At 43.6% G+C, this 18,067-nt stretch overlaps 1 protein-coding gene across 3 annotated transcripts in view; it reads right to left on the bottom strand.

Moving 5' to 3' along the window:
• TAOK3 (TAO kinase 3) overlaps positions 1–18,067 on the bottom strand; it is a 94,885-nt gene that overhangs the window by 28,546 nt on the left and 48,272 nt on the right. For all 3 annotated transcript variants that reach the window (XM_075434459.1, XM_075434458.1, XM_075434461.1), the window contains 7 exons: positions 17,874–17,919; positions 16,856–16,952; positions 13,243–13,356; positions 12,083–12,174; positions 9,984–10,077; positions 8,486–8,567; positions 1,509–1,676 (listed from right to left, as the gene is read on the bottom strand). In XM_075434459.1, coding sequence (XP_075290574.1) covers positions 1,509–1,676; positions 8,486–8,567; positions 9,984–10,077; positions 12,083–12,174; positions 13,243–13,356; positions 16,856–16,952; positions 17,874–17,919 — 693 coding nt within the window. The remainder of the gene's footprint in view (positions 1–1,508; positions 1,677–8,485; positions 8,568–9,983; positions 10,078–12,082; positions 12,175–13,242; positions 13,357–16,855; positions 16,953–17,873; positions 17,920–18,067) is intronic.

The raw sequence follows: 18,067 nt of genomic DNA, 5'->3' as shown, positions 1-18,067 counted from the left end.
TTTCCACCTTAGAAAGTCTAGGGTCTTGTGGCATCTACAGCTGAGCAGCTTCTGTTAACCAGTTTGGTAGTAACTAAAGCAAGCGCTATGTTTTCCTGTCACTGCTAAATTAGTGATACACACGAGCACATAACCCTCTTCCAGGGTACACAAGCTCAGTAGTAAATGCAGTGCAGAGCATGCTGTGCACATGCAGAGTGTGAGATTCATTAGAGTGTTAATTCCTAGTGATACAGTCTCTTTTCTTCCCCCTTTTTTGAGAGGTGGGAACAGGAGGAACAGAAGATATGTCTTGGAGTCAACTGCTACCACACGTATCCCACTTAGCTGTTGGGCTTGGATCTGCTGAACAGGCAGGTGGGAAACACGCTCCCTTGCGTTTTCCTACCCTGTCACTCTCCTCACAGCTTTTCACATATAGGTAGACAAAACTTGCAGGATTCAGTGCAAAAATCTGACAAATCCCCCCTTCTCCCTGCCCCAACAACTAAGCTCGAGGCTTTGAAGTTGGCTAGCTGGAGGGTTAGAACAGAAACACTTCGTAGCCTTAATCACAGCGGTTGCTGTTCTTGCTCCAGTGCATCTCCTTCAACGGCAAGGACAGTGCCAAGTCCACTCCTCCTGTATGCTCTCCTACCCAACACCCAGGCTCGCCTGCTTCTTAAACCAGAGCTCTAGTTTAGCCTTAAAGGAACATTTGATATACACAAACCTCAAAACCAAGTCCCCAGATATATGCTGAGCTTGGGCATCTCACTGCATACTATCTTCCTGTACCGCAGCAAAAAGGAATACAAGCATCAATTTGCCTGTCTCTTTTCATTGTTGAGAACCAGTCATGGATTTATTTATCCGATGTCCCTCTACCAAATGACATTCATTTCCACCTAATCTCATCAATTGAAAAACGACTGGTTTCCTTCTCTAAGCCACAGCTAGCGTCAATTATCATACACTGATTAAGTGGGTTGTTTATTATAAGGTTTAAACTGAAGTGGAATTTTAGGTCTTAAATCTTTTTTTCTTTAATATTGAAGAATTTAGAAAAATAAATCTTACTAATTTGGTGATTTGCTTTTCAGCTCACGACAGGTCAGTTACTTTACAACAAAGTTATGGTAATTGAAAAAAATATTAACATTAATCAAGTGGTCTTGACTGCGCTGCTGAGACTGAAAAGCTTGGATTGCCAACAAACCCTCCTTCATACAGGCTTTGAGCCACTTTCTTCTCACAGAGAATCTCCTTCCAAAAGGGTTTCTTCCCTAAAGCTTTCAGAGGAAAGGCCACCCCTGAAACAACCCAAAGTTTTAAAAGTGCGAACAAATGCACATCTAACACCAAGTAAAGGCTATCGTCACTCATTATCCTACCCTGCACCTCTGCTGATCAAGGCGAAATTCCAGCAACACAGATCACATCCTCACCTAGGCTGTGTTTGTTCTGCACATCTCACTTCCCCTAAAATTGTTTGTAACTCTGCAAATGAGGTAACAAAATAAAAGTACCTCCTCCTCTTCTTGAGACTCGGTCAGTGGGCCATTCCGTGTCTCTTGGAAAAGGATTTTCTTCATTTTCCGGTACTGAAGGTTATCCAGTTCACGTACTGCATCTTTTGTCCGTTGTATGAGATCTATTAGTACCCTTGGTGGTCGGTCTCGGCGAACAAAATCGTGCTAAATCAAAGGAAATAAAACACAGGGTTTCAGACATGACACTCATATGTTTGATGTCAAAACAGGGACACTGTGACTTTTCTGAGACACCTGAAATGACAGTTCCTACTCAGTAATTGGTCTGTTCACACTCAACAATTAGTAATGCCCATTATGAGAGACTCCAAACACACTCCGCACTGAGTACGCTGACTGCGCCCACCACTGCATCAAACAACCAAACCGATCGCGCTCTGCGCTATGGCTTGTGAAGCGCAGGCTGCAGAAGGTTTTGTTCAGAAGTCAGAAGATCTGCTTAAGCACCGAATATGACCAAATGCAGAGTACAGAGCAGTGAGGCAAAGCCACTTCGCTACGTCAACTGCTGTGCGTGTGTACGCGCGCGCCCAGGCACATCAGCAGCAGGAGAAGCTGGGTGGTGGATGGAGAGGGCTGAGCCTCGGGCTGACCCTTCGCAAGCTCTCTTTAGCCCTCACTCCCCGACTCACTTCTCTGAAATGAAATGGTTTGGACCAGGGTCAGGTTTTTCGAGTTCTCCAGGCAACACAGCTGATTTGTCCCTTCCTAAGCTCATTCACTTGAAGCATCCCAGGTACAAGACGGTGCCACTTCAAACCTCACAAAGGCACAGGACTTCAGGACGAAAATGCATAAAGGACAAAGAAGAATCGATCTTGAACATGCAAGACCACCTGCCTAAGCTACATGCAAGGATTCACCCTGCGTCTATCTATTCCATTTCATGCATAAAACCAGTAAGTAGACTGCAAGGTTTGGGGTTGTTTTGTTTTTTTTACACTCAAAACATTTGTAGCTAGAGTTAAAGTAAAACCATGTTCTCCTCCTGCTAAGGAGGTACTACAAGCGCAGGTTTTAAGTGCAGGCTTCACAATAAATTCTTCAATGGAATTTAAGCCTGTGATCCAAAGCTTTCCTCTGACTTAACAGATACATGCTCCTGAACTGGACGAGCACGAAAGCCTTGCAGCCTTCCCATTTAACTTCTGGCTGAAGTGGACAGCCTGGCTATGCACTTGCCAATATTCTACATGGTATCACTACAGCTGAGTATGTTGCTTAGGATGTACCGCGGGAGATGGCCTGAAGGCACAAGCATCTTCTACACCCTTCTAGAAACATTAACAATGAAAGACAGAAACAGGAGAAAGTTACTCGCTGCCTTGTACTGCAAATGCCATGACGGCCTTTAGTTAAGAGACCCTCAACAGCTGGACCCCCCATGCAAAGAAATCCTCCAGAGGGTCAGGTCTGTCTCCACTTGCCCTCGCAGCTCTTTCCACACCGGCGAGCTCAGGGAACAGCATCTCTACCACAGATGTGTTGCCATTCCTCAAGCTCAGGAACCAACAGACTGTAGCTGAAGTAACCGGTACAGGAAACCCAGTCCTCCTCACAACAAGAGTCTCACCCACAGAAAAGCTGAAAGGATGAGCTGATCTTCTTTCACTGATTTGTAAATAAACACAGATAGTACCATGCCACAGGCTTATTTCTTGCTTTGAATTGAATTCAAACTGTTGTGCATTTATGTTTTGCTAATGGGGATGGCTAGTCATTTCACTATCAATTTTTTGCTAGTAGTGATGGTGTCTGTTTTTGAATTATAGCTAAAAGTTCTAAACATCATTTCACACAGAAGCAAAACAAATAATTTCTGCTCCTCAACGCAAGTAACCACCATTTATTTCTCTGTAAACAGCAACAATCTCCAGCTTATCTATGATTAGAAAAAAAGTAGCCATTTTTATCTCATTGTAGATAACTTCTAGAAAGCAGGAATGCATTTGGAAAAACGATCCTGAACTTAAATCCACCCTGTATGCCCAGCATCTACCTGTTTATGTATATTCTTCAGCAGTGCCAATACTCCTTTCACTGGCAAGACTATGTGCTTCATATTCAAGCACTACTCAAATATCAGAATGCGACCACATGGAATCTGTAGGGCAGACGCACAAAAGTGGAAACTAAAGGCCTCTTCCATAACAAGAACGCAGTTCTGGCTGCTCACTTGCATTATCTAATTGTCTAAATTGCACATAAAAGATGTAGGCACCCCTCTGCTGGTACTGTGCTACTCAAAGACTTCATTTCATAGAATCACAGAATACCGGGTTGGAAGGGAACTCAGCAATCACCTGGTCCAACCTTTCTTGGCAACGATTTGTCTACTTTCTCCAAATTGCCAGAAAAAAAACAAACAACAACAAGCAAACAACAAAACCAAAACGGACTCAAGAGGAAGGAAGAGGATAGTCTAAAGGCATGTATCAAGCTGGCTGGAAGAGCGACCAACAGAACTCAAGTCTCCTGGAAATGTCATGCAAGCTGAGAAAAATACGGGAAAAGTGTTTAACACAAATTTTATAATTACTGTTAATTTTAAAAGTGAAAAATAGGAGTGAAATAGTTTTGGGGTTTGGAATTTGACTTTTATTTAATTTTCAACTGTATTTTAACATCACTACAGTAATTTGACTATTTTCATCTGCACTAGCGAATGGAAACTAAATTCATTCTCAAATACCTCATTTAACATTCAGTTCTCTAAGAAAATGTGGCCACAAAAGATTTGCTCTATCCCTGTTTACCATACACAACTGAAAAACCCTCAAAAGACAAAAAGATCTTCAATCTTACAATCTAACAAGCTTTAGGGAGAGCTAACGCAGGAGGGAACACCTAGGGTACTGTTCTGAAAGTCTAAAACCAAATAAAAAGACTGAAAACACACGATTTACGAATAAGATCTCAGCTCCAATTGTTTGCACAGACTCCAACCTAAGGTACTTCTGAAATCATATCCTTCAATGAACTTACGCCATTCCTAGAGAGCAGAAAGGCTGCCAATCCACATGAATGAATCATGCTGAAACCCACAACATAAACCTATTAGCTGGCCAAAGGACTGTCAGGGTGCTGCAAGCAGAACCGGAGAACAAAACGCTGGTTATATGCCACAGCACAAATGTATCACAGGAAAAAAACAATATACCAGGCACCGAAGAGAGAGTGCAAACAAGCTCGTTCATCAGCCTTTACCTGAAGAGCAAAGGCATGAAAGTTAAATATTCTATATGGTCCAGGCTTAAAGCAAGGACAGCCGCGAGCGCAAAGCTAGCTGCTCAGTAAAGAGCGCAGGGTTTCGATTTCTCTCTTCAAGAACCAAGAGGCTCAGAAACATCCATGAAAATGCATTTTACTGAGCTGAAAGAGGAACAAGAGAAGCCATAAAACAAAGGCTGAATGGTAGCCTTAGAACAAAAATCAGCATGAAAAGGCTGTCAGGTAGACACAGAGCAGCAATCTAACCTACTGTGGAAATTAAGCAAAACACTCAATGGAGCTAGCAATTCCTCTACTCAAATATTTAAGGAAAAACTGAGTCTTGTTTACCTGGTGTGGAACAGCAGCATGCCATGCAATTCTCACCAGCAGCTATGTACTGCAACCAGAGGAATAGCACGGCCACTAATCAATTTTAAAGAAACGAAATACTTAAAAGCAAAAAAAGAAAGCCTGGTGGAAAAGGGGCTGGACAGGGTTTCACATATCCTTACCTTCTACCCGAAGGCTGCTCTTGAATTTCCCAAACACAAAGCCCTTGGGTTATAAGCAGTTCCTCCACTTCTCAGGTAAACCAAAACCCAACCACTTCAACTGGCACCGATTTCTGATTCACTGACAAAACTTTGGCACACTCTGCACACATCACTCCCGGCACAGGCTCCCCTCCTACAAGCTGCTGGCAATCATGAACCCATACAAGGCACTTTCCAAAACAATACAGTTATTTCCAAAACAAGTTCTAATTAATTGGGTTCAGTATAGGAACTATGAAAGGGATGTAAAAAACTTTTGGTTTTGGTGGTTTGGTTAGGGGAAGAAGTTAACCTAGGCCTATCCTGTTAGTGCTATATTTAACAACTAAGTATGATGCATGGATACAGAAATGAAGAAAATATAAGATGCTAATGAATATAGAAAAATTGCTCAAACCCCTTCTAGGACAAAGAAATTACTGGAAAATTAACATCAGAAACACAGATAGAAATATAATATTGCATGACTAGAGAGAGAAGTTGGAAAAAAAGTAATGTCTGGAAATACACAATAAAACCAACAGATGCAAAGTATGTTTGGAAGCAATAGTATAAGGAGGGATCTACAGTTGGCACTAATCAGTAAATTGGTCAGGACTTCTGCACCAGACAGCAGTCAAAAGAACCCAGCATCAAAACCTTCCACCATAACACCACAGAGCAGAGCAGAGCCAGCCCTTCCCAGCTCCAACATAACCACACCTGGAGTAACATTTCATGATACGTACATCAGTGCCAGAAACGCCTGTCCAGCCAGAAGAACTTCAGACAAAAAAAAAACCCAAAACGTGGATCAGAAAGGCCCAAACGAATGATTTCACTGGATAAACAACTGCCTAAATGGCCGCACACAGAGAGTGGTGGTGAATGGAGTTAAATCCAGCTGGCAGCTGGTCATGAGTGGCGTCCCCCAGGGCTCAGTCTTGTTTAACATCTTTATCAATGATCTGGATGAGGGGATTGAGTGCTCCCTCAATCAGTTTGCAGATGACACCAAGCTGGGTGGGAGCGTTGATCTGCTTGAGGGTAGAAAGGCTCTGCAGAGGGATCTGGACAGACTGGATCGATGGGCTGAGGCCAACTGTATGAGTTTCAACAAGGCCAAACGCTGGGTCCCACCCTTTGGTCACAACAACCCCATGCAACGCTACAGGTTTGGGAAGGAGTGGCTGGAACGCTGCCTGGTGGAAAAGGACCTGGGGGTGCTGGTCAACAGCCGGCTGACCATGAGCCAGCAGGGTGCCCAGGTAGCCAAGAGGGCCAGCGGCATCCTGGCTTGTATCGGGAATAGTGTGGCCAGCAGGAGCAGGGAGGTGATTGTGCCCCTGTGCTGGCACTGGTGAGGCCACACCTCGTGTGCTGTGTTCAGCTTTGGGCCCCTCACTACAAGAAGGACATTGAGGGGCTGGAGTGTGTCCAGAGAAGGGCAACGAGGCAGGTGAAGGGTCTGGAGAACAAGTCTTATGAGGAACGGCTGAGGGAGCTGGGGCTGTTTAGTCTGGAGAAGAGAAGGTTGAGGGGAGACCTTATTGCTGTCTACAACTACCTGAAAGGAGGTTGTAGTGAGGCGGGTGTTGGTCTCTTCTCCCAAGTAACCAGCGATAGGACGAGAGGCAATGGCCTCAAGTTGTGTCAGGGGAGGTTTAGATTGGATATCAGGAAAAATTTCTTTACTGAAAGAGTGGTCAGACACTGGACCAGGCTGCCCAGGGAGGTAGTGGAGTCACCATCCCTGGAGGTGTTCAAAAAATGTGTAGATGTGGCACTTCGGGACGTGGTTTAGTAGGCATGGTGGTGTTGGGGTGACGGTTGGACTTGATGATCTTAGAGATCTTTTCCAACCTAAGACTCTGTGATTTACAAGAACAGAGCAAAAACAAGAGCTGAACTGAGATCAGGCAGAAAGATCATGAAAAGATACGTAGGCAAGAGGTATGAACAGATAAAGAATTAATCACGCACACAGTAGTATTACTAGACAAAAAAAGTCGAGATAACCTTTCTGAACTTCATCTGCGTCACCCAAAAAAAATGACAAACCACGGCAGTTCAGAGCACCCCACACAGAACAATCCTGCTCTGGCCAGGAGATAAACATAGGTCATCCATTCTCTTGTCATCTCTAATACCCATGTTCCTTTAAATAATCAGCCACTATCTAAATCTTTATTAAGACCTCAATCCTCTGATCATGTGGAGTATAATTCTCAAAGTATTACCAGCTCTGCAAAAGACTTGCTATTGCCTACGCATCTTATGAAGTCTGGTTAAGTATTTCTATCACTTCCCCAGAGAAAGCCTGTAGTAAATCTTACTGAAACTGCATATAAGCTTGGTAGCAAGTATTGCCTGCTACACAACAGAAAAGTGACATTTTTCCTTACTGGAGTAGATAAGCAGAGGAAAAAAAAAAAAAAAAAAAAAAAAGAAGGAGCACCAGCAAACTAACAGTTACATTACTTTACACAAGAGTCACGACTCAGGGCATCCCACTGACAAGCACAGTATAGCAGAGAGGCTGGTGAAAACTCTTTCTTCACCAAACACTCCCAAGTCCTGCCTACACAGAAAATCATTGGTTGTGATTCACTTCTGCAGCACAGATCGAACTAACCCAGCTCTGGATCTGTTTGTCCTTAACAGTACTTTCAGTTAAAGTATGTACAGAATTGTCTTGGAAAACAAAATTATTAAAACAAATAAAAATCAAGATGAAATCCTTCTACCTTCCTCCTGGCGAGAGGACGTTCCTTCACCTAAAAGCCCCATTACTCACACTGCTGTCCCACGAGGCTTGCAAGTTCTCTAACACAAACGTAACCCTTGCAGAGCTCTGGGCTGCAAGAGGAGCAGGGTGCTGGCTGCTCCCCCAAGTAACTCCTCCTCAGCAGTCTAACTGTCTGACCACACAGCCTACCTCTACTTTTCTGCAGTAGTTCGACTTTTGAGCATCATGTTATAAAGCGAATTGTGACTGACGTAACAGGCAAGGTCAGGAAACAAAGTTCAAAGTTCAACAGCCTAAAATACTCCTTAGAAGACCCCAAAACTCTATCGATTCAGACAACAGCAAAATCAACTCTTTTCTTTTTTTTTGAAGGGCAAGTATTTGTTCACCATCTTTAAAATTATTTTGATAGACAAACAGATTTTTCCCAGATTTCTGGAAAAGATTTGAAAAATTACCCGTAAGAGATCTGTTGATGATGGCCTTTCCTGAGGTATTTTCTGTAAGCAGTAATCAACAAATCCCCTAAAGGAATCTGACCTGTAAATGAAGAAAAAAAAAAAAAGGTTCTAAATAAAAAAGAAGCCTAGAATCTAGAATATATGCAAATTTATTAGTGAAGAGCAGAAGAAAAACCTTGACTAATTTGTTCTTAAGTTCCAGGGCAGAGATAGTAACTGGACTTTTCCAAATTCTAAGTTGATCCCATCAGTTCTTTCAACAGTTAAAAGACTGCTGAAACAAACATGGACCACATTTATCCCCAACCACAACCTGAAAACCAAGCAAGACTATGTGTCCCAGTCACTCTTTCCAGTTTCCAGACATGCGCTTGTTAAGTTGGCTGACGAAATGGCTCTCTATTCCCGAGAAGCTTCCCACCATTTGTAACACTGACTCAGTAAAGTGCCTTGATACAATCGCTCAGATCAACAAAACTTCACGCTACCTATGAGCTTTTATCAGAACTGGAAGCAAGAAAACTGACCACCTGGGTACCGCTGAACTCGAAAGCGGCGTAAAAGGCACCTGGCTTACTCCCTGCGTTCTCAAAGCCCCAGAGCGCAAGCAGGTGACTCAAACTGCCTGCAATCAGCAACACCGATTCTCCTACGGTATTCACAAGTTGTCTCTGCTCTGCGTTGCAAGTTCTGCACAGAAGAACATGGGTATCGGTGTGCAGATCTAAGAGCAAGTTCCTCGAATCTTGGAAAATGGACAAACCAGAGACGATGAAATAAGGAAATTCCAGTGGAGTGTTTTTGATAAAATGATCAGTGCTACTTAAATGTCTAACAGTGTAACCGGGAGAATTTTGGACCTCTCCAGGAGCTGTTGTTTGAAGCCATCTGAAGACTCTGCCAAGCATTACTCGATGGCTACATTCCGCTCTCAAGTACAGAGAAGAGAAAACGGGGTAACCCCTTTGCTCCCACAGAATAACAAAGCATTCTTGCATCAAAGCTCGGATTCTGGAATCGGCGTGTCACATGGGGACCGCTTATGGGCCACAGAGCTCTGCTGACTTTTAAATCACTCACTAGGGGAAAAAAAATAAAAAAAATCTAATCACCTCTATACTCTGTGTACCTCCCCTCTCCCTTTATCCACATTTCAGCTGCACTACAACGCTAAAAGTTCTTCTGTCAGGGTTCTTTTGCAGCTGGAAACTTGGCTGATGCTGAGCTATGCCTGGTTTAACACATCCAAGAATATTTTAATTCTTACAGCACCTACAGCCCCATAATTAACACCTCCACACTTTTAGATTGTAGCACAGCCAGTGACAGAAGGTCAAAATGGAGCCTGCCTACACAAGAGCATTATTTGAGAAAGCAGTCAAATCACTACAGCGCAACAAACACTTTTCTTGTCAGACTTCAGCCATGCAGAAGAGTGTCACACTGCATTTTCACTGTAATAAATTAAAAAAAGATCTTGTCATAGCTCTCTTACCATTCATTTGACTGTAACGTAGGAGAATCATTCTGGGCTATGTGATATAAGGCACTCATTGCATTCATGTTGAAAAGCGGAGGCTTCCTTTCAGCTGGAAAGAGAAGAGAAAGGTGTGATAAGGCTGTCTGGAAAGAAAAGGAGAAAGATACGGAAGTATGAGCAGGGTATCACTGCTAAATCAATAGCTCATTACTGTCGTCATCACATTTAAGCTAATTATTTTAATATTCTAGGTTAGACCAGGACAACCACTCAAGGAAAGTGGCTATTTACTTGAAGAGGGGATGACAAAATCCAAAGAGAACAGGATGCAGGAAAAGTTTCAGGTAAATTTTACCTTAACTGCAACATTTCACACCTGACCTGCTGTAGTGAAATCAAGAGAAGCTGACTAAAACGGAGGTTAGACACACAGCATGTCAGAGCTAGCAAATGCATGTATCAATCCTGACAGATCTCTGATGCACTGCTGTAGCATCTGTGTCAAGGGGAAAGGGTGGCTGCCTGCTTCCTTTGTCACTGGCGGTCGCCTGTACACGGGACAGTTTGCCATATTCACTTGCCAGATGTGCTGTTAACTCCCCCTAACTAAAATTCTCCCCCGTCCTTGCACCAAGAGGACACCTACCTACCAGTCCCTGGCACGTCAGGAGGGCAGCAAATCTTGCACAGAGATCGAGAAAAGCTACTTCTCACCACCATCTCGGGTCAGTCATGCCAACCAGCCCATGCTGCCAGGATTTTTAAGTTCATTTCAGGTCAGCACAATCACTTGTCCTTGACATGCAGCATGCATGCAAATCACTGCATTTTCTTTTCTTTAAACATTATTTACTTTCAGCTACACAAGAAATTAAGACATCAGCATTCAAACAAAGCCAAGCAGTGCTCTACAAGAGATTTCCTCCCACTGCTACTTGACCCCATGTTCAGGTCAGGAATCATGCAAAGGCAAAGCTCAAAGTTTAAAAAAAAGTTTACTATTTCTTAAAAGTGTAATATTAAAACAGCAAACCCATCAACTACGTAAAATGGCTTTGAGGTTCTCAACTGAAAAGCTCCATAGAAAATGTAGCATCAAGGCTAAGTGCCTGCATAGGGTAGTGTAATACCTGTTCCTACTCCTGCAGAGGCCATAACTATACTCCACATGCACAAAACAGGAAAAAAAACCAGTGGCCACATGGAAGAACAGAAGTCTAGAACTTCTGATTTTTGCATTCTTTATATCAAAATGCAGACTGTTTCAGCAGGGTGTTAGCGCTGGCACATGAAAGACAACATCGGAAGCTGCTAGCCACTGACACCATTACCGTCTCCAGTGGACATTTCTTCCCATTCTGTACGTCCCCTTTGTTATCTCATACCTATTTCTGCTCATTAAACATTTATAAATCAGTGACCTTGCCCTCACAATAAGTTCTTGATGTACTGCTGTTAAGTATAATCTGTATCAAGAATATCTTTGAAAATAATCTGCTCAGCACATGCAATGTCAATATTCAAACTTCCAGTGCACACGTCTGCTCTGTATACCTGCTATCACATTTACATCTGCTGCAGGTTGTGTGGATGGGTATCATTTGCCCTTTGCAGTGCAAACCCTTTTCTTCTCATGTAAAGAACCTGTCCACGGTGATTCATGACACAAACTTTCGGCTGAGATTGAAGATTTTTGTTTCAGAGAGTAGGGAAGTAAGAAGAATTGAAAATAAAACATAGGGCCCTTCTGACACGCAATCCTCAGGACACCAGTTCCCTTGACATAATAGCTGGAACAACTTTCTCAAAACCCAGCTTGAAAAATACAGACCAGAAACCATAGTTTCTTGTCATAAAAGTCTAGAATTGTCTAGTTATTAAGGGAATAAATGAGCACACCAGATTAACATTAAAGCATAGCAGCGTTAGTGGCTTGCTCTTGATTTGCCAGTGAGTGAAAGATCTAACTGTCAGTGCTTTCCAAATCAAGTTTTTTAAAGCAGGGAAAAAAACAACCCCAAAACTTACAAGGAACAAAAATATTCCATTTATTCAGGACTTCCTAATAAATATTGCAGTTAATTATTCATCTCAGCTGCTAAGTATTTACTCACCTAACTCAATACACGTGATCCCAAGAGACCAAACATCCACCTTTCCATCATACTGTCCCTCGTCCATAGCAAGGATCACCTCCGGTGCCATCCTACCAACCACAGTGGAAAACGTGCAGGTTAGGAGATACAAATTGCGACTCCCAGCACACGGCTTAAAATGAGGCGGCTTCGTTATCTTCAGCAGTGCAGTGGACCAGGACTTACAGAGCCAGCATGGAGCCGAGTAAAGCCACGCTGAAAGGAAACAACGCTTGCCTGCACTAGCAACTCTTCCAAGAGGCAGTTTAAGAAAGGAAAGTAAGCCAGAGGCCAACCTGATCACCTTGCTGTTCGTGCAAGATGCTGGCACATGGGAGACCCTCACCAATCTCACCTGCAGGCAGACAGCAAGGGCTGGGAGAGTCCTAAAGGCATCACTTTCACTCTCACCAGAGACGGTGGGTTTTCCAGTGGCACGCCAGGAGAATTTTCCAGCAGATATATGCAGCCTGTGAGTGTAGCTATGAAAGGAACATGGAAATCCAGAACAGTGGGCAAATACGGTGGTCCATGATAAACGGTTGAGTGGGAGGGCAAAAAGAAGCAGCAGGCACAGTCTGCAAAAACTCAGCCTCTTTAACTTCTGTTCTTCAAAGATGAAGCAGGCTTCCTGCCATACGGACCTGATCAGGGTTGGGCGACAGGTGAGCGCCCATCAACGCCTGGGGTGTCTGCCACAAAACAAGCGGAGCATACAGCTATGCTGGTCCACTACGTAAGCAGTGCCAAGCAACTCAAGTGACCCTTAAGCAAGCTTCTTCAAAACAGGATTTAAGTAGCTGCGTGACTTCCAGTCTGCACAGCCAGATTAACAGGATTCCCTTTCTCCACGTGGTTGTTTTAGTTTCATTACCTATGGCAAGTGTTCGCAATTTGTAAGCCAATGGCATCACAACAGTCGCAACATTAACTGGTGCCATTTCGAAGTGCTGCACAGCCTACCTCTACTGATGGGCACTGAGAAAGAACACATTTCCTGAAGAGCTGGACAGAGGGATTTGAAGAAAACTGCTTGGTTAATAAAGCTTTTATGACAGATATTCTTTTCAGATTGTGAAACACTGGAAACGGAAGAGAGCAGTCTTACAAAGGACTAAGGTATTGCAGGCTTTACTCACCAGTAAGGCGTTCCCACAAAAGAATTGGCAGGGGAGATTATAGATGCAGACCCAAAATCAGCTAGTTTCACTTGACCTGGTTCTGTTAGAAGAATATTTCCAGCTTTAATATCCCTTTTAACGAAAAAAAGAAAAGTATACTCCTGGTTACATTAGAATAACTTTCAAAGATTCACAAACGCACCCAAGTCTACTAACTTTTTCTCAATTAAATATTCATAAAAACCTGAGAATATTTAGAAGTCTAGTATTGCAGAAAGCTAGAGAAGTCAGATACGCGGGTTTTTTGGGAATGGAAACCTGGCTGTACCCAGAAAGAGCAAAGGGTGAGGGAAGACAAGAAGAGATGAGCCATGCTTGCAAGGTTAAAGCCCCAAACTGAGATCCAGGAGAGATGTATCCTAACATCCAGCTGTGACACCTTAAATGATACCAGACATGTTATTTTCATCTTTCAAATGCCCTAGGCTGATCCTTCCTACAGCTCTCACATAATTCGCACATTTAAGAGATTAACAATAATGACACTACTGAAATGCAAAAGGCACAAGATATATTCAACACCTTTGGCACCATAAGTTTCTAAATTCCAGCTGTAAGTGGGATAATTTAAAATTAACCACCCATGAAATGCTGAGAAAGGTTAACTCAATTTGCATACCTTCCAAGACACTTGGCAACGACCCTGTTCAAAGTTTGAGACAGACTTGTCGGCTATATCCAAAATATTTTTTTCTTCCACCCATCTGACATAAGAGAAGGACAGCTTTAAGAATTTCAAGTCTACTTACACATTGCCAGCTGAAAACCATAATATAGTGAAAGCTCCCTAAAACCCCGATACCGCACTGCACAGGGAAAATTGCACACCAGGTATGCCACAGGTGCCTTCACACGGGCAAAGCTACTCGCTGTTGCAAAAGCGGACGCTCAAAATAAATGGAGTATGTGTAAGGGATCCCTGTCAGCCAGGCTGCATACATGATACCATCTGGGATGTCTCTGTCATCTCTTCAAAAAATACCATACAAAAAGTGCATCAAGAAAAACATCGGCTTTTCTGATCTGGTGTTCAACTGTAAGTCCTTAACCAGCCACTTCTCAGCAGTGGTAGACCTCCAACACAAACAAGTCACTGTGTATTGCCAAACATACTCGGTACTGTGACCCCGTGAAGACCGAGCTAATTAGATAAATGCGAAGGGCAACAAAGCTTTCTTGTGTTTGCTGCAGAGGAAGAGCAGACACTGAATTATCATAAAACAATTAAAACATAACGATTTGTGTATCAAATACAAATCCAGGATCACTGTAGACCTAGAGAGCAGGCAAGCTGAAAGATCCTTTAAATCTAGCGTGATACAAACACCGGTGAGCTGCCTTTGTCTCCACGGAGCAGCACACAGGCCAGGCAAAGCTGCGATGGAGAGAGCCACAGAGACAGGAATTTACCTACAGTAGTTCAGCAACAGAGCTGGAGCCAGAACCTCTATTCCCCCATTCCCAGGACACTTCAAAACTAGTATTATGGAATTTTTTTGCACACATGTGCTCCTCAGAAACACATCCTGACATGTCTTCATGCTTTGGGTCTATGCATCTGTCACTTCTGCTGGAGGACAAGTGCTGGAGACGGCTGTATGTGCAAGAACGCACACCTCAAAAGCACAGAAGAGACAGCACAGGCTGTCCTCTTTGCTGCCATCTCCACTGCCACCTTCACTGTACCACAACCAGCAGAGGACTTGGCAGCCACGTTAGGTGCTGGCAAACGTACCTGCTAACTTAGGTGTGTCTTGTGCTTGCCATTAAACAGAAAATAATCCCAGATGTGAGTGGCAGCAGAACTGCCCAGGGAGCCCAGGAGGCGAGATGGGAGCCCTGCTCCGTGCTGCGTCCCCACAAGGTGTCCTTCCATCCCAGGCCACGCTCGGTCCCGTCCTCGCTGCGGGCAGGGAAACCATCCCGCCAGCCTGGGCCCCTTCTCCCCCAGCCTTAATTCGCTTTTCTCGCTGCTGCTGCTGGCACCTGCCACAGCAGAGACAAGCTTGGCACCTTGCTCCAGAGGGGCAGCTCCCCTGGAGCTGTGCACACCAGCACAGCACTCCTCACTGCCCAGCCACGACACGGCACTCCCTCGCCTCGCCGTTACAAGACGCAACATCTATCAGAAAACTAGAAATCTCTTGATAGCCCTCTTGTCTGAAAGAGAAGCCCTGCCTCCCCGTCTCAAAGTCAGAATACGCCTTGGAAGAACACCAGCCAGACAGGCAAGGGACAGGGAAGACCCGCATGGCCCTTCGAGCAGTAGCTTTCCTTACGGCTGCTCTCGGCACGCTGCAACAGCAAAGGAACTTCTTCCAGTTTGAAAGAGAAACAACCAGCTTTGCTGTTGATACACGACAAGCGTGCTAACGGGAAGTTCACAGAGAGTAGCTAGTATCCAGTATGTGAAGCTGCTGAATTTACAACACATTAATTGCACCATGTCGTAAGTCCTAATGAGTATCGAGAAAAACTACTTCTCAATGGCATCCATACAGGGTGTCCTTCACCATCAATAAGAATTCAGTGCACTTTGAAAGCACGTAAAATATTTCAGAATAGGTATTTTTACGCTCAAATAAGGGCATACATGCAAAAGGCTGATAAAAAATAATCTTATTTTAATTTCGTAAGCTGGCATTCATGTTTAAATTAATATTTCACTTAAATATTATTTAATAACCCTGTGTAGACATGCTCCAAATAGTTATTCTAACAAGTGACAAATAATGCCTGTCTCTGCAAAAATCCCTCACTCTCTCAGCCTCAGATATACCGATTTTCTGCCTCAAGCTTGCCAGCAGACTACAGGGGCTTTTAGCCCCATAAATTAGTCTCCAGCTGCCTCATTCTGATGACTCCCCACTCATTACACTGATCTAGTTCTCACCCATTTCACAAGTCCCTGACATACCAGCAGTACCCCAAATTAGACAAAAAAAACCATAAAACGAGAACATGTAACATTGTTGACAAATAAGTCAAAAAAATCCAAACTCCTCAAAAATACCACATGATGAAAGACCGATCTAGAGCTGCATCCACAAGCAGCCCGTTAGAAGATCTTCCTCTGCCTGTGTGCTCTGATTTCTCCTAACGTAGTTTTACCCTTGACTTACGCCTTGATCAAATGATTTCTGCAACCATAAAGTTTTACTTACTCATATGTAAAAAATTCTCACAATGTCTAGTCTTAAAAATAATCTAGCTCTATCACGCCACTTTATTTGGCAAATTTAGGGTGATATTTTCCTGTCGGAGTTTACTCCTAACATTCAGGTGTATTCTTCCCTACCAGCTTCTGCACAGAAAACCTGCTAACATGGAAGTAAATTCAGCACAGGATGTAGCCACATTAAATTATTTCAACCCCCAAAAATGCACTCCTTCAAAGCCAACAGCTTTTATTTATATATCTGCCCTGGCATTATGAGTACTGATGTGTCCATTAGAGAAAATTTTGATGGAATAACCTTTACCCAAGTTGTTTAAGGACAGAGAAGCAACTTGCAGACTCCAGAGAGCGGCAGACGGACTGATGTCTAGCAGCACGGAGCTCTAGCCTTACCTATGAATCTTAGAGTGAGAGTGCAGGTAGGCCAGCCCCTGCAAGGCACCGTGGGTGATGGCAGCAATCTCCACTTCCTGAAGTGGTTTCTTATGAACTACGGAAAAACAAAACAAAACCATAAGAAGGCAAGTGTGACCTTTTCCTGAGAAAGTGTTTTTCAAGAGAAGGAACCCCACCAATTTTGCCAGCTATGAGATGAACATCGTCTCTGTCGTACTAGCTTCCTCTGGCCTGATGGCCATTAGCAGCTCTGAGCGTACGTGCAGCCTGTGCGTGTATTCCACGTCACAGGAAACCATGTTTTTCTTCACTTTCTTGCTAGGGCCAACAATTACTGTTAGCACCAGGAGATATGTCTGAGTGCAGCTTGCCAAATGTATTTCAAGTACTCATTTGGTCCTTAGCAAGGCAAACTTGCCACTTTTCCCCTCAATAGACAAAAAACAGGAAAATGAGGAATACCAACTACAAAGAGACGCCGCAAGGCACCTCCCATATCCCTAAATATGCCCAGCACGTGCCTTTGGCTGACCATATCTTAGACAGAAAAGATACGGCCCACTAAGACTACTAGTTTTTGCAAGCTTCAGCTTAGATCCCCTATTCCTCCAGGTGCCGTTGGTTCTAGTTTTGAGGTCACAGCAGTCTCTTGTTCTAGCAAACCATCCGTAATTATTTCCCCAAACTGCAAGACAAGGGCAAAGGTGATCTCTGCAGGTTTTTGTTATGGATATTCAGAAAATAGGCCGTCTGCTTCAGTCACCAAGAAGGCGCAAATTACAGGAACATAGCTGCATACATTTCTACCTTTGTTTTATAACACATGAATGTGCATGCCAGCTATGTGTAGCACTGGCCTCCTGGGAAAGTCTTGGCTTACCTTTGGTATCACAAACACAGTTACAGAATCGAGTCATATAGACGGACCGTCTCTACCACCTGCAAAACACCAGCCTCCCACTACACTCAGAAGGGGCACTAGCAAAAACAAAATCAAAGACGATGTAAAACTTACCCTCTAGTAAATCAGAAGCTGATCCTAAACAGTACTCCATAACCAACTGCAAGACAAAAGCATGCTTTTAAATCGTACGGTAGACACTCCCCCACAAACAGTTTCTACTTGCATGGCTGAGAAACAGTACAAGAAAATAACATCTTAAGTTGCAAGAAATGCAGTAACTGATGAAAAAAATAAAATGCTCCAAA

Source organism: Opisthocomus hoazin, chromosome 13 (genome assembly GCF_030867145.1).
Source record: "Opisthocomus hoazin isolate bOpiHoa1 chromosome 13, bOpiHoa1.hap1, whole genome shotgun sequence".
NCBI lineage: Eukaryota > Metazoa > Chordata > Aves > Opisthocomiformes > Opisthocomidae > Opisthocomus > Opisthocomus hoazin.
The sequence above is the reverse complement of the archived record's forward strand: the minus strand, read 5'-3'. Positions and strand labels throughout refer to the sequence as shown.